This window comes from Podarcis bocagei (genome assembly GCF_964188305.1).
Source record: "Podarcis bocagei genome assembly, chromosome: 14".
In the NCBI taxonomy this organism is placed as follows: Eukaryota; Metazoa; Chordata; class Lepidosauria; order Squamata; family Lacertidae; genus Podarcis; species Podarcis bocagei.
This window is the reverse complement of record NC_138139.1, coordinates 4229026-4251443: the sequence shown is the minus strand read 5'-3', so window position 1 is coordinate 4251443 and position 22418 is coordinate 4229026. Positions and strand designations below refer to the sequence as shown.

At 41.0% G+C, this 22418-nt stretch overlaps 1 protein-coding gene across 7 annotated transcripts in view; it reads left to right on the top strand.

Moving 5' to 3' along the window:
* The window catches only part of RORA (RAR related orphan receptor A), a gene marked incomplete at its 5' end in the record, with an annotated part of 381112 nt that overhangs the window by 338334 nt on the left and 20360 nt on the right, over positions 1-22418 (top strand). For 6 of the 7 annotated variants that reach the window (XM_081170616.1, XM_081170621.1, XM_081170622.1 and 3 more), the window contains 5 exons: positions 10012-10153; positions 11039-11434; positions 15109-15230; positions 19706-19838; positions 21829-21936. In XM_081170616.1, the coding sequence (XP_081026742.1) occupies positions 10012-10153; positions 11039-11434; positions 15109-15230; positions 19706-19838; positions 21829-21936 (901 nt within the window). The remainder of the gene's footprint in view (positions 1-10011; positions 10154-11038; positions 11435-15108; positions 15231-19705; positions 19839-21828; positions 21937-22418) is intronic. The other variant, XM_081170619.1, reaches the window with a different exon arrangement.

Sequence of the window (22418 nt, the reverse complement as noted above, 5' to 3'; positions counted from 1 at the left end):
GTGTAGGCGCGAGACCTGGTTTGGCTTGTCTCCTTCAAAACCTGGTGGTGGTGTCATATAGACTTCCTCCTGTAAGTCTGCATTTAAATAAGCCACATTGACATCAAAATGAAACAGCTTATTTCCCTTCTTAGCTGAAGAGGCTAAAAGCATTCTTAATGACTCCTTGAAGTAGGGGCATAGATTTGAGAATAGTGAACACCTTTGCACTGCGAAAAACCTTTTGCAACTAGTCGGGCTTTATATTGCAACTCCTCAGTAGTTGTGGGCTTTAAACGATATACCCATCGACAACCTACAGCTTGTTGCCCTTTCGGAAGCTCTGTACTAGTAAACACACCGAGAGACTTCATTGAAGCCATCTCTTTTTCCATTGCTTCCTGCCACTTTACGGCTTCTGAGCTTGGAAGCTGTTGTACCTCTATATAGCTATCTGGCTCACACTGTGCCATATTTACGTATACACTTGTCACCTTAAACCGCTCTGGTGGTTTGCCCTTTGTGGCATGTTTTGATCTGCGCAATTGTTCCTCTTGTGCCCCCTCTGACCGTTGGCTGTCAGAATCTGTCTCAGACTTTATATCTGGATGCGCCCCTAGGGATAAAGACCTCCATTTAGATACCTCCCTTGGGCTTGGTGTTGCAGGCGACCTGCTTCGCTTTTGCTGTCTGCTAGGCCTACTGACTGGCGATGTTGGAACACTCCTAGATCCTGGCTTTTCTACCTTAGGAGAAGAACCTTGTGCCTGGTCAGAATCTGCATCTGAACCATGTGCACCATCCCCTTCTGGCTCACCACCCTCTGGACTTTCATTCTCAGCATAAATGCCTAAAGCAAAATATGGCGTAGTATCAATTGCCGAATTATATACTCAGTTCAGAATATGAGTAGCCGTCTGCCAGGCTTCCGCCCAGTAACTTTGAGGGAGTTTAGAATCAAACAACATAGAGTTTGCCAACTCTTGCAGAACCCTGTTTTTACGTTCGGCCACACCTCCTTCTTGGGGGGAATAAGGTGTAGACAGACGATGCTTAATTCCCTTTTTCTTAAAGAAATTCTGCAACACAGACCCTCTGTCTGTCTGAAAAGCAAGTACTCTAGTACCGAATTCAAGTTCTACTGCATGAACCCAATTTTTAACTGTTTCTGCAGTATCTGCTTTTGTTTTGAGAGGAAAAAAACATGTGACTTTTGTTTTGTCATCTGAGAGAGACAGTGCATACCTCGAACCTCCCATGCTAGCAACAGGCATTGGGCCACATAGGTCCATATGCACAAGTTGGAATACTTTGTCAGATTTCCTATCTGAACTGGGATAGCTGCATCTATGAACCTTCGCCCTTTTGCATGCAGTACAATCCAAATACTTAGTACATTTGTTCATTTTGCACGCTTCTGATAATTCAGGTTGCCTTTTAACATACTGAAAATTAATATGTCCCAAACGGCGGTGCCATAAATGAACACAAGAATTATGGGTAGGCGAGTTCACACAACCAGCATGAACCTGTTCAACTTCAGCTGGACTTGTCTCAAAATAATATAACCCATTTCTGCATTCCACCTGCAAAAGAGATACGTTATTCTTTGAAATAGTGCAAACCCCATTTTCAAACACAGTTTTAAACCCATCTCTATCAAGTTCTGACACAGACAAAATACACCCCTTCATTCCCTTTAGCACATAGGCATCAATTTCTGTATGCAAACAATTCAAGAACACTGTGCCTACGGTCTCTAAGGAACGTTTAGTTGAATCTGCCATTGTCACAACTTTAAGGGTTTGCAAATGCCTGCAATTCTGCAAACAGACACTAGATGGCGCCACCAGGTGGTGAGATGCACCACTGTCGATCAACCAGCGTAGATTGCTGCCTTGGCCACGCCCTTGCATCAACGCCATTGCTGAAGCCATGTGCTGTGTGCTGTGGGAGTAGCCACGACCTCCTCCTCTTCTTCGACGTCCCCTGGAACTCCTTGTCTGGTAACTAGGGGTAACGGCCTTGGTGCTGTCTTGACCAGGTTCATGTGTGCAGTTCCTGATTAAATGGGAAGAGGAACCACAGCGAAAACAGTGTCTAGCTGCAAAAGCATTTACTGTGTTCTCAAACTCAGCATCCCCACTCTTAGGCACAGCACAACTCCCCTTTGAAGACAAACCTCTTTCTCTTTGCCTTTTATCCTGTTCATACACCTGTAGACCGTCTCCCAGCTGCTGAGGTGGCTCCTTGAGGAATAAGACGTCTTCCAGTGAGTACAAACTGCACAGTGCCTGTTTAAAACTTTTTCTAGGCACGTTGCAGGACTCAAGCTGCTTTGAAGGCTTTCGTTGTCGGCAACCGCTTCTGTCTTCGCTCCAGTCCTTTCATAAATCACTCTGAACTGCACTCCTTATCTCCTTCTTGACGTACAAACAGCCATAAGCTGTCCATTAAACTTTAATTAGTTTAATGTTAAGTAAACGTCCAGTGCGCTTCCAACACCCTAAATCTTATCTCAGCAGAGAATTTCGTGCAGCGGTTGAAGAAGGCAGGAGAGTCAGTACCTTTCAATAAAGAATCCTGGAGCAAGCACTTTGGAACTCAGAAAAAAACCTTTATTTACAAAAGAAAAACCCTGGCGATAAAGCACACTTGCTTTTATCTCTGGCATAAAGAAAACTTTAAACTTAACTCATATTAGCAAACACACCCATGGCCACAAACTGAGTCTGCGAGTCAGGTCAGGGGGGGGGGGAGAGAAAACACACAGGTGAACTGACTATTTATACAAACTAACTCACATTCCTGGATGCTTAATGACTTCCAGCTGCTCAGTTATTAGAGCGACTTGTTACCTCTTAACCCTTTAGTACCAACAAAGCCATTGCCTGATGGCCAGCAGAAAACCTTCTCCCCTCGCAGTTCCATAAGGACAAAGTAAGGCTCTGCCAGATGCACACATATAGGATGGGGGATACTTGGCTTACTAGCTGTATCTGTGAAAAGGATCTGGGGGTCTTGGTGGCCCACAAGCTGAACATGTCCACAGTGTGATGCAGCAGCAAAAAAGCTAACACTATTCAAGGCTGCATCAACAGAAGTATAGTGTCCAGATCAAGGGAAGTAATAGTACCACTGTCTTCTGCCCTGGTCAGACCACTCCTGGAATACTGTGTCCAGTTCTGGGCCCCACAATATTTCAAGCGTGTTGACAAGCTGGAACGTGTTCAGAAGAAGGCAACCAAGATGATCAAGGGTCTGGAAATTAAACCTTATGAGAAGTGCTTGAAGGGGGTGGGTATGTTTAGCCTGGAAAAGAGGAGATATGATAGCCATCTTCAAATATCTCAAGGGCTGCCACATGGAAGATGGAGCAGGCTTGTTTTCTCCTACTCTGGAGGGTAGGACTTGAACCCATCACTTCAAGTTACAAGAAAGGAGATTCTGACTGAACATCAGGAAAAACTTTCTGATAGTAAGAGCTGTTAGGCAGTGGAGCGCTCTTCCTTGCGAGGTGGTGGACTCTCCTTCCTTGGAAGTTTTTAAGCAGAGGTTGAATAGCCATCTCCTGCATTGCAGGAGGTTGGACTAATGACCCTGGGCGTCCCTTCCAGTTCTATGATTCTATCATTCTATTCTATGAATATGCCCCAAAGGTAAGATCTAGGGTGGAGATCCTTCTCTGGGCACCTCCACATTCACAGGGACCTTCAGTGGTGGTCTTAGTTATGGAATATCTTCTTCAGGATTGTTTGGCTAACACTTTCATGACCAGTGGAGACCAGTTCAATCATATTCCTAAGTCCACATAGCCTTCACTTTCCACAATACACCTCATATTCCTGCAATAAAGAAAGATTCATTGAAGCCATTTTGGTTCCCAAAGTTATTCAAGTTAATTGCTGTTTTAACAGAAATAACCATTGGAAAATAATTTTTGAATTTGCAGGTTTCTTCATTGACAAATTTGCTCAAAATGTGTAAAGACCTTCAGTACTTTTGTTGCTCCTTGTAGTACCTTTTTAAAAAAATACTTTATTACTAGACTTGTACGGCCATCCTTCAACACACATTCCTTGGTCAGCTTACAAAATGAGATGAAATACAATATTTCAGAGTTGGTTGCATTATCGACAACTATATGAAACACATAAAGAAGACAGCAAGAAAGGATTTCATTATACTAGATCTAGATTTCAAACGGAAGTGATTGAAGGGAAAGTGAAACTACTGAAGGCCGCAGACAGCATACTATTAGAATGGGAGATGAAAGATGAAGAGGTAAAATCAGTTATGATTAAATGGGCACAAGATGTAGGGCACAACATTATGATGGAAGATTGGGTTAAATTATGGAAAACTGACTTAAAATTTACAGACTGTTCCCTATTGAAGAAGAATTACATGAAGATGATGTACAGATGCTACACAACACCAGTGCAGTTAGGGAAAATGTGCAAAACTAGTTCAAATATATGTTGGAAGTCTAGAGTGGCTGGGGAAACTCAGCCAGATGGGTGGGGTATAAATAAATAATTATTAAACACAAAAAATACACATTAAATATATATTTTCCAGCAGAAGCGAATAAAATCAATTTGCAGCTCAATTTACAAAATTAACTGCAGCTTGCACAATGAGAACCCAGATTTTGTTTGTTCAAAATGTTGTACATCCTCCTGTCTGATTCTGTTCTGCTGCTTTTGGTGCGTTCCTGTGCAAATTTTTAGGCATTATAGCAGGGAAAGGTTCGTCTGCCAAAGACTGCCGCTGCCTTTATCTGATCATGGAAGGCTTGCTTTAATGCTAATTGCTGCTGGATAGGGGGATTTTCACTGAGAGGGAAGGCTTCAAATTCCCTGTTGTGCTGTGATTGCTCTCCCACCTCCACACCTGGTATTTAATTGTTTTAAACCATAACATGGTTGCTAATCACATTTAGAACTGTAGCATAGAGAAGACTGCGCCTGTTGTAGCAGTTTGATATTGAGTTATGCAGTTCCCCCTGTAAGGTCATCTTAGGACATTGATGACTTGAAGATCAGTAATGCAATTTTTGCTGAAGATGCCGAAATGGACTTTAAAAGTCTGCATATATTTGAAGTCAATTAAAATTAAACTGGCATATTAAAACGTGTTTTACTCAGCTTGGAATTTAAATATCTGACTAGTAAATTCTTTAACAGACCAGAAGATGACCAGAAGATACGTATGCTGATCAAGTCACAGCAAATAAATTGCATATCTTGTACTGCCTTTTATATAGTTCACCTAGGGACAGATTTCACTATTCATTTCAAAGTTACAAAGTTATCTCATTTCAAAATGAGATGATTTGGGACTGATGTAGATCTAGCTACCTATAGGACAGCTTTATGTGCATGAGCAGCAAGAAGATTATGTGCTACTTATTTTGACCTCATAAGACTAAAAATGTTCACTGCCAAGGGTTTATTTAAAGTTCCAAATGATCTTGGGAGCTTTGCCATTTTAAATGCAATTTGCAGCTCTAAAAATTTATGTTTAACATATGCTTGGACTGTCTTTCTGTTTGTGATTTATATTCTGATGGCCAATAATAACAAATAATTAAAAAACTGACTAATCCCATCATTAATGTACCGTGCAGTTAGGCCCTCTGCCTCTTCCTTGATTCCCGTTTTCCCAGCAGCCTCACCACCTGGGCTAGTCTGTTCCCTCACTGCTCTCCTGAAACTTATTTCTGAACCGGAGTCCCCTGTTATCACAGCGCTGTTGCTTCCCTGCTCCAGCCTTCCCCTGGCAAGACTTCCACAGACTTTAATGCTTCCCGTGGTCTAGTGCATTATATATGTGCAGGATTGTATGTGGGGCGTGGGGGGGGCTTGTTATTCACCATGTCAATCACAGCAAGTCTATCAGGTCATGGCTACATAGGTTAGATCAGTGTTTCCCAATTAGCGAATTACTGAGGACCCCCTATTTTTCAGAAGCCAAGCTATGGACCCCCTACTTTTGAAATTTTGATAACTCTATGCCCTAGCATAGCTAGGGGGCGGGGCACCCTGGGCAGCACTTATCCTGGGGGCAGCACACTGGAGTCCAAAGGGAAGCACAAGTCCAAGCACCCCAGAGCCCGGCACACCGCTCCCTAAAGCAGCACGGCCCAGGGCTGGCTCTTAGTGCGCTGAGCTCCTGCGTCCCTCCACCAGCTGCTAGAGGGTGGCTGAGAAGGATACAACTGTCATGTGCTGGCCCTGCAAGCAGCGCTGGACCTGCAGCACACCTGAGCCCGGCATCTCTCCTGGGGGTGATGTGATGGCTGCGGCGTCTGCAGGCACCACGCTGCCCAAAAAAAGCAGTGTGGGGCTTGCGTTCACCTGCCACCTCCCTCTCAGCCGAGTGATTGCAGGGGCCAGAGCTGCCACACCGTGGCACTCGCCAGAGGCACCCTCCTGCTGGAGGGAGGCTACATGCACACTGCCGCTCAGCAGCGCTGCCCCAGCTTGCCCCGTCCCCATGGGCAGCACGCCCTGCCCCAAGTGCCCCAGCAGCTTACTACGCTGCTGACTCTATGGTAGTTACCTCTGCAAAACAATTTTTTGAACAAAATGTGGGGTAGCCCCTAATAAGCAAATGATTTTAGGTATACTGAAAACAGACTTGGGCTGAGAAATACCTCATTTTCAACATTGTGATATACCAGCAGCTAAACATCGCAATATTCCGTTATATCACAGTGTCTGAAATTGGAGATCAGGTGTGGGGATGAGGGAAGGAGCAGCCACAGATATTTTTTGGGGGTGGGGGGGAGCGGAGTCACCTCCACAACATGGTTTTTTTTGGGGGGGATAGGCAGCTGGGCAGCCAGTGGTGGCAGCTGGTGAAGATACACATCCATTGTGGCTGCTGCTGCTGCTTTCCAGGAGAAGGTAGTGCTACAGTGCCTTGAAGTGATGTCAGCTCAGATCTGGCTGAGATCATTGTGTGATATTGGCAGTGCCTTGAAATCGGCTGCCCTGTTCCCCCTCGAGTGAGGAGCAATATATTCCTGCGTATTGCCGGGTCAAAATTGTTACTGAGGTGTGATTTCAAAACTGATTTTTGCCAATATTGAAAAATCGCACAGTGGTAAAACAGACCATAAAATTTGTGAAATTACCATGCAAAAATGACAAAAAATAGTTGGGGGGAGGCAAGGGATGGGGCTGCACCCCTAATTGGGAACCATTGAATTAGTTTCTAGAAGTTTGGTGCACATTCACTGTTCATACTGGGTTTTTTATTTGAAAACATGCTCCATTTCTTCTGGCAAGGAGGACTGCCCTTACTAGATTTCTGTGGCAGTAAAATTGTTTTTTGCTGCATTTCACTTGGGAGGCCTAATAATAATAATAATAATAATAATAATAATAATATTGTTTGCATGGTTTGCAAACATGCCTGGAATTTTGTCTATGGCAACAATCATGCCAGGGAAAAGATGCTCTTCCAGTTGGGGGTTTCAATCCCACGGATATTGATTTGATGGATAGTGCTCCACGGGATAAAGGGGATTAAGAATAAGAGATGTATAGGCAACCCACCTGGCCCATTTGCTGCATGAAACTTTCAGCCGGGCTATTGCCTACAGAGATTCGTGTCACAATAAACCAGCCACTCAGCTGGGTGAGAAGGTGAGAAGAAGATTGCCTCTGGTCTGATCCAGGAAGGCACTTCTTATGCTCTTAAGTAAGAGCGCATACTTTGTTTGTTTGTTTGGCTATCTTAACTATCAAAACATTAAGATATTACTTAAATATGCAGTCTTGTTTTGTAAAGGTTAAACTCACAATAGTGAACCACAGGAGTCCTCTTCAGGCCTTCTTGCATGTGTGAAGGGGCTCTGACAGACAGCCTAGTCCTAACACCTAGATGTCTGTATGCATACAACCCTTCACAGCCCTTTCACAAATACATATTGAATGCCTGACAAAAGCTAGGATACTCGTAAAAATAGTAAGACCATTCAAAACTGAAGCAAACTGCTCCAGAATCACAGCAATAAACAGTCACTGATGTTCCACCCACCTGGAATCAAGGATTCTGAGTAAAATACTTAAAAACTATTTGCTATATAACCCCAAATTTATGAGAGCAAGAATGCAGATTTCTACAGTCAGAATGTGTGTGTTTTTGATTTTTGTTTGTTTTAAAAATAAATTCAGTGAGTTCAGTTTATAAAATGCAAAAGAATGAGAGGGTATGGGGGGGCGGCCAGGGGAGACCAATTCTCTGATTCCTAATTGGCAATTACTAGAATATTGCAAAGTGTAATGATACGTGGAAATGTGTAAGTGTTAGCAATAAATCATGGTATTATGAATAAATCTTTGCTGTCACAGACTGGTGTGTATCCCTTCCAGAGTGTCTGTCATTAGGATGCAACAAGGCAGCTGTCAGCTGTTTTCTTGTAATTAAACAGCCAATGAGCAGCTAATTAAGACATATGTGTATACAGAAGTGGGCATGTTAATGAACTGTAGGAATCAATTCATTAAATGAAAATTGTCAAAAGACAAAATATGAGCTTAGTAGTTCAAGTTTCTGGCAGGCTCAGAAACCAATGGTGAGAGGAGCATTAACTGCCACTCACAAGACATGGATGAACATTTATTTATTTCTTCTTTGAAGAAGGAAACTAAACAGAACACTTCACTGATGCTATTAATAGGTTTTATGAAAACTCCCATTAATGCCATTAAATTTAGCTTTTTGTAGAAATTGTACATTCAGACTGACTAGGAAATGAAAGGCACACTTTGTAAGATTTAATCTGTTGGGGGCATTATCGGTGTGTATTTTTTCCAACCTAAACCACTGCTGATTTGTGTGTCATTCATACCATGTTTTCAGTATTTATAGTGGCATAAACGAAAACACAATACCCTTAAATTGGTCAGATATTTGTCAGTCCCAATCAAATCGGGGTTTGCTCTCAGCTCTGGTAGTGAAAACAGTGTTGTGGCTGTCGCTGGATTTGACCTTTCACAATCAGTTCATTTCTCCCCTGATCCTCAGCAGTCCACCACCCCTAAGGCTGGATACACTGAGGAGCCTGTCCTTTGGGCTGAGCGAGCCGTGTCTGAAGGAGGTGTGTGGCCCTCAGGAAAATGATCCAGAAGGCCAGCTGTTTTGTGGTAGCTGTGGGCAAGGAGGGGGAAAGCAACAGCAGAGATCATTCGGTGTGCAACCTAAGGGTTACTTACAGGCAACTAGCCATGAGTGGGGCAGGGAGAGATGTCAATTAGCAACCAGTCAGTGGCATGATCCTGACTGCAGTAACGTGTGCTCTGATGAGATGTGTAGTTCTGAGGCAGCTTATCCTCAGTAAGTTGAGTTGAATATGTCTTCCTGCTATGTAGAAGGCCTGAGGGAAGAGAGACTAAACCTCTGTGTTTCTCTTCAAATTATACAGCATTTTGTTAAGTTTCTTCAGTAAGGACTTCTATCTGGACTCCATCTGCATTATTTTAAGTGACTTTGCTAACAGCAGGCATGGCAGGCAAGAGGAAGAAGCAGTGGTGTGTGTAAGCTTATCTCTGCTTTGCCTCTTTTAGGTTGCTGCTGTTTGTATAATTTCAAAGTCCTACAGAGTCATTTTGGGGCAATTGTGTGTATACAATGGGAAGCAATGCCTCTTTAAATCACTTTCATCTCTTAAAAACTGTGATTTCTCACCAAGACATTCAGTTGAGAAAATATATGGGTTCTCCAGCCCTCATTTGGATACAGCTGAAATGCCCTAACATTTTCTAATATTATTCCTACATATTTATATATAAAATGTATTTGAAATAATTTTTATTACTGAACCTATTCAAATATATAATCATACACTGTGAAGTATTTTATATTTTGTAACAAAATGGAATAAAAAATATACTCTTGATTTTGCTCGATAAGAATTTAGCTGAAAGAAGGTGTCCTTTCAATGCAATTGTCGTGTGCGACCACTTTGGATTCAGCCATCGATAAATCTTCCTCTTGCCTTTTGTCATTGTGCTACAGGGCTTTTTCAGGAGGAGTCAGCAAAGTAACGCCACCTATTCCTGTCCCCGACAGAAGAACTGTTTAATTGATCGAACCAGTAGAAACCGTTGCCAACACTGTCGTTTACAGAAATGCCTTGCTGTGGGGATGTCTCGAGATGGTGAGCTTTACTAGTTCAGGTCAGCTGTCTTGTATGTGCGACACTCCTTAGCTTTCTGCTTGCTCATCCCATTCTTAAAATATTTGTCTTGAAATATACTGTGCCTCATAAGTCACTGAATTTACTTTGGACTGATGCAGCTGGTGGCTTCCAGGGTTTTGTTTTGCTGCTGCTTACACAGTCACACGACACACAGAGTAAATGCCTGCCTTTCTTACTGGTGTCACTAGGACAGCTCTACTTTAATTTTCTTTCACATTCCTTATTCCATTCATACAACGTTATGGCTGTCCTGTATTTTTCTTCCTCCAACCAATCTTTACATTCCCTCCACCTTCTTCCTCCCCCATTACTGGTACAGAGACTATGAAATCCTGCTGCTAAGAGATGTCAGTGTCACCATAGGAAGGGTTAAATACTCCTCTCTTGGATGACAGGCCAACATCAAAGTCATAACTTCTCTTAAGTAAAAGAAACTCTGCATTTTGCACCAAGGAAGCCCAAATATGGAACAGACTATTATGCAAATTAAATATATTTGCCCCTACGATTGAAATCTAATCATGTTCATTATTTTTCTTATTAAAATTGCCCTTCTGATGATGGCCTAAAAGCCATCTCCTTAAATTCTTCTATTGCTCATACATGCCCTAAGTATATTACACATGACTTACCTATTCAAGAGGCTGACCCAATAGGATAATACCTAACTTCTCACCTTCTAATATATGACTTCACCTGTAGGATCAAGCAAAAGTGTGTTGTAGTGATGTTGTGAACTGCTTAGTAGCTACTCAAGACTTACATATGATGTGTCCTAACATAGCATTTTACTGCTGCAGCTGGTGGTGATGATAAAATATATTGCTTATGGATATATTTCAGCTGTAAAGTTTGGTCGAATGTCAAAAAAGCAGAGGGACAGCTTGTATGCAGAAGTGCAGAAACACCGGATGCAGCAACAGCAGCGAGATCACCAACAGCAACCCGGCGAGGCAGAGCCATTGACGCCAACATACAATATCACTACCAATGGGCTCACAGAACTGCACGATGACCTCAGTAATTACATTGATGGGCATACCCCTGAAGGTAGCAAAGCAGACTCTGCCGTTAGCAGCTTCTACTTAGACATACAGCCTTCTCCAGATCAGTCGGGGCTTGATATTAATGGAATCAAACCAGAACCGATATGTGACTACACACCTGCATCGGGCTTCTTTCCTTACTGCTCTTTTACAAACGGAGAGACTTCTCCTACTGTGTCCATGGCAGAATTAGGTAATGACAAAAGAGGGGGAAATTTCCATGTGGTTGCTGTAGTAGCTATCCTTTGGATTAAGAACAATGACTTTGTGGCTTTTCATCACTGAAACTACATGTCACCTTTTGTGTTTTGTGTATGGCTGTAACTGTGAGGGCTGCTCTTTCTGGAAGTGCATTGCCCCCTTGACTAAGGCAGCACTGATGGGGCTCATCAAGTCCATAATCTTGGTCTAGGTCTGAATTCCAATAAACCAGACTTGCTGTTAGTCAGTCCCCTGAGATGACTAACAGGTTTTTTTATTGTATTTATTATTTCCATTCCTATTCTGCCTTTCCTTCAAGGACTGTCTCATTTATCCTTGGCAACAACTCTGTGAGGTAGGCTAGACTGAGAGAGAGTGCCTGGCCCAAGTATATCCAGTGAACCTAATGGCTGGAGTGGGGATTTTAATCCTTGTTCAACAGTCTAACTGCTATTCTGGCCTTTTTCAACCTTGGGTCCCTAGATGTTGTTGGACTGCAACTCCCATCATTCCTAGCCAGCCTGGACAGTGATCAGGGATGCTAGGAGTTGTAATTCAGGAACCTCTCGGGCTCCACGCTTGAGAAAGACTGTTCTATGCTATGCTAGATCTGGGTCTGGATCACAGACACCCATTACAAAGTTTGTGTAAGTTAGCAAGGCTGGTATATTGTTTATCTGCAAGACTGTACTAAACAATGGTAAGTTACATGAATTTTTCATTTGATTACAGTATAATGATTTCCCCCCCAAAGGTGACCAGAGCATACAGTATTTATTTAGTTATTCATTAATTTCTTTAATAAATAGCCAGCCTCAGTATATAGCTGAAAATGATGTAAAGCACATGTTTAATTGGGAAGTAATAATTTTATAAAGAGGGCTAACTTACCAAGTAACAAAGAGTGTTTTGACACATTAAAGAATAATAAATTCTTTGCAGTACATGCTTTCATGGACTGAAGTCCATTTTATCAGATGCATGAAGTGTGATATTCAGGTGGCATATACCTGCCAAGAGTGTAAAGCAGAAAAAAATAAGTTAAATGGCAAGGAAATGTAAAACACTGGTAGCAGAAACATCAGCCCAAGACTATTTGGTGTCTGATGTGAAAAATCTAAATATTTCTCCTACTAAAATGAGACGTAACTTACTGTTGTACTCCTGCACAGCTCCTATTCATTTACTTGGGCTTGCACATAAAAACTTTGGAAAGAATTGCACTCCAGAAGTTTAGATCTGTCTGTCTGCTTCCCTTAAGAGCTCCAGAACTGGCAACTCACCAGGGTAAATCTGGGTAACTCAAAACCGTGTTTTCTCCATTTGTGGTGAGAGTTATCTAGTACGTGCTGAGGACGAGTTAGATGTGGTTCTCTCTCAAAGTAACAGCTAAAGGAAGTCAACTTTGTCGGGAGTTGTGAAAAGGATCTGTCATGTGTGAAAAGAACCTTAATAACAACTTGTGCATGAAGAGCAGTGGAGAGTTTACCAACCCATCCCTCTTTTGTGCTTCTTTTTTTTTTTTGCTATCAAAGTAGCAGTAGCACTCTCCTATTCCACACTAAAATGAAATCTTATTTCACATATTCTGGGATGAAAATAAAAGAAACAGTTAGTGGGCACGAGAGATCTTATATTTACGTGAATCTAATGCCCCAGCAAATCTAATATGCACCTCAATTTTCAAAACCTTGAAACCAAAAGGTATTTGCTGGCAAATGTAAATACGCCATCAAATCTAATGGGCACCCTAATTTTCGCAACCCTAATTTTCACAACGTAATTTGGCCAAAAAAATGTGTGCATTCAAGGAAATATAGTACATGTTCTTTGTTAGCCTATACTTCCGTGTCATTTTTGAAATACAGGAAAAAACTTTTGAAAACCACTAAAAGCCCAGTCTATAAAAACTGAAAGCATTGTGAATTCCTATCCATCCATATTACACAGATGGATTTTATCTTCAAGAAATGATAGATCACTGTATGTTCACAGATCTTTATTAATGAGTGCTTTCCTCAAAAGTGCACTTGTTCATGTCTAGCATGTGTAGAAAACTGTGAGGACTTTCTTCAGTAAACAAACATTGATTTGTTGCAGTAATTATAAAGGTTTGTGCTCTCGTTTCATAAAATATTTAGTAATGTGTCAAAAAGCTTTTTTATTTACCCAGAAACAGTTGATATAAAAGTGCCTTTCCCAGCTCCATATTATGAAGAACTCTCATCATCCCTGACCAGGTTGGCTAATTGGCCCAGACATCTGGATGCTGTATATATATCTATATCTATATATATAGGCAAAAAAATAGCTGACTCCAGTTAGAAATCAGAATTCAAACCTATGTTTTACATTTCATATCATACATGAACCCACCTCTTCAAGGTGCCACAAGACTCTTTGGTGTTTTGGCTGCATAGAATGTCTTCCAAAGAAAAATTGAATGAGATAATAGTAGATAGGTGTGAAAATATTTAAAGTATCACAATAACCCTTTGAGTGAAGTGCTGTTAATACCACATACCTTTTGAGTTGAGCAGGGACCATTACTCAAAACTTATAGTAGAACACATAGTTTCTAATACTGGAAGTTTTGCCTTGAAATTTCAAGTTAAAATAGTTTCTAGTAGCTGGTGCTGGGGGGGGGGATGCTTCTGCCTGAGACCTTGGAGAGGCTGCTTTTAGACAAGTGGCCCAAAGTGCTACCCATTCATTGTTCTTCCATTGTAAGCTATGAGCAGAATCACAGCTGACTTTCCACACTATTGGGAGTATTGTGCATCACATTATGTTCTGGCCACTCAAGTGGAGAGAATATTGCGGCTGTGAAAAGGGTCACCTGCAGCTCAGCATACATTCACTATAACCTGTGTGGTGGGTGCCATTTTATGAGCCTTAAAAAAAAAATCTAAACAATTTCCCAGCTTTTTTATGAAAGAGAAGGTGCTAAAGCACTACACATTTCTTTCATTTTCAGAAAATAGAGATGGAGAAGCTTTTGAGTGGTAACCAAAATATTTTTTTAAAAAACAAAGGTTTAAAGAAATGTCATCCACCGCAAATGTTATGATTAATTTGTTCGTTTCCCCATAAAGTCATTGCCCATATAAAAAATTTGGGAGTGTGGTGCTAGAAAGTATCTTTACCTGTGGAGCTTCTGCTTCTTCCAGTTTGCTTTTTAAATAGGCAGTTTGAGAAAAAAAGGGAAAATATAGGGAAAATACAGGATGATGATTGAATGATAGCATCATGTGTACGCCCTTAAAACATCAAGTAAACAAAGCATGGAAATTCCATTCTGAACACTTAGTTGGAACCACCCCAAGGCAGAACTGCCAGTACTGGGTTAGATAAACCAATCATCTGACTCTTGAATAAGGCGGCTTTCTATGTTCATTTGTTGAGGCTGAGAGACTGACTTAGCCAATATAATCTCCTGAGAATCCAGATCAAAACTAGTAACCTCTCCCCTACAGGGGTGAGAATCAGTGATAATTTTTAAAAATGGAAATAAAAGGAAATGGAAATGGGTGTTAGAATTTAGTGTACAAATTTAGTGTTGAAAACATCTATAGTTTAATGATTGGCTAGACAGAACATGTACAATGAAAGTTGAGAATGGCCTTTTTTTAAAATGCATGCCACTTCTTGCTCATTCTGTTTTAGAACATCTCGCACAGAACATTTCCAAATCACACATGGAAACTTGCCAGTACTTGAGGGAGGAGTTGCAGCAAATAACATGGCAAACTTTTCTACAGGAAGAAATTGAGAACTACCAGAGCAAGGTATTTATCTTGGTAAACATGCTAAAATGGCACACAGCATTTTTTTAATTGCCCATTCTAAAACACTTCTTGGACTACAGCATTTTGTGCAATCTGAGAATCAGTTTTAAATGATTGTCGTGTGTGTGTGTGTGTGTGTGTGTGTGTGTAGTGAGTTGTACTGCCTATTTCCAACATACCCCCCTAGTGGTTACTGTTTAGTTTTTTGGGTTCTTAAAAGATTCATGCAACACCACATGTTGTTTGAGCCTCAGGATAACCAGCGTCCTGTTTAGCCTATTTGTACACTTCCTCTACCCACCACAGCAAAAGATCAATAACAGGCGTTGTGTTTGTTTCTTCATCACTGGGAGAAACAAACTACGAAACCATTAGAATCTCTCGGGTCTAAGGAGATCCTATGTTTGAATAACCATAGCATCTCCAGATTCAGTATAGGCAGCCTCCTGTTTATGTGGGAATTATGACGTGCGTCAGTGAAATCGATTATAATTGAACCCCATTGAAAAAGCCTGCAAACACCGTGTTCCGCCCCACCCTGCCCTTTTAGTGACACTTCAGACATTTATGACATTTCTGGGTCACTTCCGGATTCGGCGCGATGTATATATATACGATCGCACACATCTTGAACGTGTGTAAACGGGGAGCTGCCTCTACTTCAGTTCTCCCTGTGACGGTGGGAAGCAGTGGGGAGGGCAGGAAAGTAATTTGTTACTCCCAACTGTTTCCCAGGAAGAATTTTTGGTGGGGGGAGACAGCATCTATAGTCCACAAAAGTATTACCTGAGCTGGTGTGAAGCTGCAAGAGTTTATTCAGGTGCCACAGTTTGGTATCACGTGAATAAGTGTGGAGAAGTCTCTAACTCGCATGCAGCTAGCTCCTCTTTCATGCAGCCATTAATAATTTCCAATCCTTATTTCGTCTGAACAGGCAGAGAAGGATCAGAAGTTACTAACTGCTATACATGAGCCTCCTCCACACTCATTCACATAATGCCCAAACATGATTCGACATTACATGTAAATGTACCCCTTCTGGTCACAAACATCAACTCCCCAAATATCTCCACAATGTTGCTGTCCTTTAACCTCAACTCTGGGTGGATTTTGAAGTTGTTCCACCTCCCAAAGTATTTGAAGGTGGGCAAAAAGTTCTCACAGAATGCTTATGCTGGTTTGAAGCTATATGTTCACCATTGTCCTCAATAAAGGGGCTGGTGAGGGACGCGGGTGGCGCTGTGGGTTAAACCACAGAGCCTAGGGCTTGCCGATTAGAAGGTTGGTGGTTTGAATCCCCGTGACGGGGTGAGCTCCCATTGCTCGGTCCCTGCTGCTGCCAACCTAGCAGTTCGTAAACACCTCAAATTGCAAGTAGATAAATAGGTACCGCTCCGGCAGGAAGGTAAACGGTGTTTCCATGCGCTGCTCTGGTTCGCCAGAAGTGGCTTAGTCATGCTGGCCACATGACCCGGAAGCTGTACGCCGGCTCCCTTGGCCAGTAAAGTGAGATGAGCGCCGCAACCCCAGTGTCGGCCACGACTGGACCTAATGGTCAGGGGTCCCTTTACTTTTTATACCTTCAAGGTACTTTGCAATTCTGCGTTTATTTCATCTCTTTCATAGGCATATGAAAGCACTTTAGAAATTAGCATTATTTTTATAACTATTTCTGGCTAAATCATGGATAAGTGAAGGAGTGTATATACCTCCTTTCAGCAATGACATGGGGAGATTCAGGACAGAAGGAAGTACTTATTTGCATAATGCAGTTAAACTGTGGAGTTCGCTGCGACAGGATATAGTGATGGCCTGGACAGTTTCAAAAGGGGTTTAAAGAAATTCATGGAGGGTGTGGCTATTAACAGACACTAATCACTATGTCTGTGAGCTGCCTCCGGGATCAGAGTCAGTAAATCTCTTGAGTACCAAATGCTGGGTGGCACCAGTGGAAAAGAGCTACTGGTCCCACGTCATCTTTGTGGTCTTCCCATGGGTATCTGCTTGCTCCCTGTGAACACAGAATGACAGACTAGCTAGCTTTGACCTGGCAGGGTTTCTGTTATATTCTTAACCCTCCCCACCCCCAGAAAGGTGACTTAAAAACAATTTTTCAAAGACAATACACACAAAAAATTAGGAGAATAATTAAAAGAAGTCAAATGCCTGATGAAACAAAATTGTCTTCACTACTCACCTGAAGGACATTTTAAAAAATGTCCCCTAGTTACGTATTTGCCTGAAAAATACTCAAGGGTTGTATAAAGAGGTTGTTTTTGATCATTTATAGTCCAAATGCAAAACTGTAGTGAACATTAATTATTACTTTTCTGTATCATCAGATAAATTAAGATTAATTCACTATACTTGTTATACTAAGCCCTAAGGTTTAACTCTAGAGGTAGATGTTTTCTATTAAAAAAACCCTCATCACTTGTCCACTCATGAATACAGTAAGCCCACAACTTATGGGCATTTAACTTGTGTGCGTTCAGCTTTACATGTTTGGGAAGTAAGTAAGTAAGTAAGTACGGAAAGTGGGAGGCATTTGGGGGAGAAGACTGGCAATGCGACCCTGCATTGCACCCAATGTGTTTTGACTATATGCAATTTTGGCTTTTAGGTGTGACCCCCAGAACATAATCCCTGAGTAAGCTGAAAACTTACTGTAGTAATAATTTTCTTAACAAGTATTGATTTGCTGCCCTAGAGAAAATGCTATCCGTCTGATATGTATATTTCTGTTTCCTCATGCATGCCCCTAGGGGTTGTGATTCTTCTTGTGGATGGAATATATTCTCTTGGGCCATGTCAGATGTAAACGTGTTTGCCAACCTCTCGCTGCCAGTTTGACTGTAAAGTGGGGCTGGGGGGTGTCTAAGTTTATCACTAAATGGACTTTCCTTCTTCTTACCACCCCACATTCCATTTCGTGATCAAAGCAAACTCCCCCATTCTGCTTTATGGCCAACATGGTGAGTGCCTGTTTAGCAAATATGCACCTGCGTGGTTTGGTCCTTTGCCTTCGTTTACTGTGTTGTTATAGCTGTGCTTTGGAGCACTGGGCAAATGGATCTAAAGCCTATATAATAATGTTATATGATTATCGCAGAAGAAGAGAATGCGCTGACAAATATGGACGGAGGAAAGCAGTATTCAGTTTCACATCCTTGTAAAACATCATATGGCTAGCATTGCTGTTTAAGTTCTGTTGAAGGTTCAAACCCATATAGAGTTTATTTCTAATTTTGAATGCTTTGTATATTTGCATAAATAATGTAATGTCACAAGATCCGTCATGCCTTAGATATATTACACCTCAAATGGGGGAGTAAAATTATTTTGCATCAGATATCACCAGAGCGCATTCCCAAAATGTAATTTTACAGACAACTGATAGTTATTGGTAAAATAAACATTGTTCAATGGGATTAAGGAATATTTTATCTCAAAACACAAAGCACACATTAGATATGATTCATGAGTTGTAATAAATATGCAGGCATCCCCCCACTTATGTGGTGGTTACATTCTGGGCTCCTGTGTGCATAAGTGAAATTGCGTGAAGTGGGGAGCACCCTCTAAATACTCTAAATGCCCTTTCTGCAACCCATACCAAACATGCTGATTCCAAAAATATTCACAACTAGAATTGAAGCACTGGGGCCGGGCCAGCAGGAGGCAGGAGGGTGTGTGGGAATGTGGCTGCTGCTGTGCTACCCTGCACATCAGCTCTTAGGCAGGGAGTCTGAGCAGCATAACAAAGCCCTGCTGTGCCTCCAGTGTATTCAGGCTTCGGGGAGGGTCTCTTCGCAAGCCATGAAGACTCTCCAATTATCTCCTGCCATTTCCGGGTTTGAATTGAATTATTTAATTAGTTCCTGGTGCTAAGCAAATACTCAGTTGCACATGAGTTGATTGCGCGTAAGTGGGGGGGGGGGGACGCCTGTAAAACATATTCCACTTACAACTTCTGATGTTTAAATAAGAAGCTGAGCAGAGTGTGGATTTTGCTTCTATGTTCTACATTTTGTAGAATTCTACACAGAACTCTCACTGAAATGAACAAGAGTTTTACCCAAGCATCCAAGATATGTTTTACTATCAAAATGTCATTCTTAGAGCCTATTTGTAAACTAAAACATAAATTGTAAATTTTATGTAAACTAGTCATTGTTATTATTTCTCTGTAGCACTCGCCTTTAATATCTATAGTCTAGTATAGCATTAGAAAAACTGTAGGCAGGCATAAAACTGCCATGAGCCCCTTGAATTGCCATACCACACGTATCACAAATTGAAATACAAGATGGGAACACAGCCTGACATGCAAATCACAAGGCAATCACAAGGCAAATCACAAGGCAATCAGTTGTACAGATTAATGATTAATACTTTGCTTTAAAAAAACAAAACTTATTCCCTTAAGAAGGTTTAGCAAGTCTGGAAATAGCACTCTTTTTTGTCTTTAACAGCAGAGGGAGGTAATGTGGCAATTGTGTGCCGTGAAAATAACAGAAGCAATACAGTACGTGGTGGAGTTTGCCAAACGCATTGATGGCTTTATGGAACTGTGTCAAAATGATCAAATTGTGCTTTTAAAAGCAGGTATGTGGGTTGGGGGGCAAAGCTGAACCCTTTAAAATAAATGTCAAGTGCACATTTTATTACTTAACATTGTAATTCCATTATAAAAAGTGTATTTCACAAAACTGTGGCTCACCTAAACATGTTTAATGCTTCGTTCATTACATAATCATACTGCCAACAAGTTGTACAGTTCAGTCCTGGGCAATCATGGGCCAATGTTGGGCAATGTAGAAGATGTCAGAGGAATAGCTTGTTGCTTGAACGTAAGGCACGTGCCTTCACATTTCCTTCATTAATAAAGTTAATTCCAGAATCGCTCTAAGAGAACTAATACCGATAAAGTGTTGTTGGTGTTGTTGTTGACATTAGGCAGGCACATTTGATGTACTCTTTTTGGCACATGTTTAAAAACATTTTTAAGGCCAAACTATTCAGACACATATATGTTACTTTGTTTTAATATCTTTTACTGTTAATTTTAATTACCGTATTTTTTGCCCTATAGGATGCACTTTTCCCCCTCCAAAATTGAAGGGGAAATGTGTGTGCGTCCTATGGAGCGAATGCAGGCTTTCACTGAAGCCTGGAGAGCAAGAGGGGTTGGTGCTCCAGGCTTCAGGAAGCTTTCTGCAAGCCTGGGGAGCCCGGCGGGAACTCCTGCGGGCTCCGAAGGCTTGCGGATAGCTGCCTGCAGCCCGAAGCCAGGGGAGGGCAGCAGCTGGGGGGGGGGGAATATATATTTTTTCTTTATCCCCCCCCCAAAAAACTAGGTGAGCCCTATGGGCCGGTGCGTCCTATAGGGCGAAAAATATGGTAATTTGTAAATGTTTTAAATTGTTTTAACAGTTTTTTTATTGTTAATTGTGATATTTCTTGTAAATCGCTTAACAGTATAAATTTTTTGTTAAATAAATAAATATTTTTTAAGATAACCCTGGCATTAAACAGAAACAAGAACCCAGTTTTCTAGAGGGGCACAACTAAAAGAAACCTGGTTTGTGCAGAAAATTGAAGCAAAAGGGGGGGGGGCTTAAAATGTGACTTCTCTGAACAGACTGCACAGTAAGTGGAACTTTTTTTTGTCTTGAAGACAATATGTTGAAATGGGTTGGAATTTCCATATTTTCCAACATATTTTGTACTTAGAACAAACATCATTTTGAGGCTTTGACTCTTATTTTTGGGTTTCCAGTGCCCCTCCTGTTTTTCTGTTTCTGAAATATTTTCTTTTTAAAATAAAGATTCGAGATTCAAACATGAGCTTGAATGAATGAATGTTTATTTGCGTCAGCCACTCAAATATTTCTGCCAGGACAAGGGCTTTCTCAAAGCTTTCATTACCTAATACTGGTCCTGTAATGTTTTACACTTATGAGGTCATACACACAAGCCTTGAGGTCGTACAGGCCCCGCTCCATGTCTAGTGCAGCCATGAGAATGGAAGCCTCTTCTTCCCTTTTAGATTTGCCACAGTTCAGCATTACACCAAAGCCCAGAGCTGTGATTAAACTTAATGATGGTTTGTTGAAACAAGTCATCTTCTAAAACCATGCTTTGAAGCTGGCTTGTGTCAACAAAACACAGTAAAAATTAGCCACAGTTTATTGTTTGGATGACATGACAAGCTGTGGTTAATCTATCATGGAAGCAAAAGGCTTCCAAACTCTTTCTTGGAGCAGCACTGAAGATACACAAGCCTAAGACTCACTGCAGTTTATCCTTATAATGCTAAATTATGGTTTATTTTTACTTTTGAATTGGCTCAGTGTGTGAGCCATATTCCTCTATTACCACCTTTGTATATTCAAAGTCATAAAATTGGCTTAACAGATATAATTTATTTTCTGTTTTCTGAGGGCACATAAACCTCATTTGTGAGCTAGAAATATATTTTAAGAAGATGTACAATCTATTGTTAATCTAAGAAAGACATGGGATAAGAACAGTTGTTTGTGAACCACTGTGTTTCTTAGTCTCAATTGTAAAATTGTTTCTTCTTTGGTTATAGGGTCTTTAGAGGTTGTATTTATCAGAATGTGCCGTGCCTTTGACTCCCAGAACAACACAGTGTACTTCGATGGCAAATATGCTAGCCCCGATGTATTCAAGTCATTAGGTAAGGAAATGAAGTAATTAATTAGAAAACATACTTTTAAAAATAACTATTTGGTTAAATTAATTTCTCATAATAAATGGATTGTGTGCTTAATAGATTTTTCATTAAGGATATTTTGGTGATTTAAATAAGTTACACCTTCTGTATTTTTTAATAATGTACTTTTTGTCCTTTCAAAAAATTAAAAACTAAGGGTAGCCTAGACCCATTTATACTTTTTGATTACAGCTTGTTAATTATTACTCAACACTTTGGAGTTCAAAGTGGGAAGCTCACTAGGCATTCTAGGAAACATGTCATCTGAATTCTGTTGAGCAAGCTGCAAAATAAGAACACAATAAATGTTTGCTGCATTATTATTATACCAAGAGCTATGTCCTCCAAAGAGATAATTCCAAATATTTTTCTACCATTAATCAAAAATTATATATAGTTTCCTTAATAGAAAAAAATATTATCAGCTTTGATTGCAACTGAGAAGT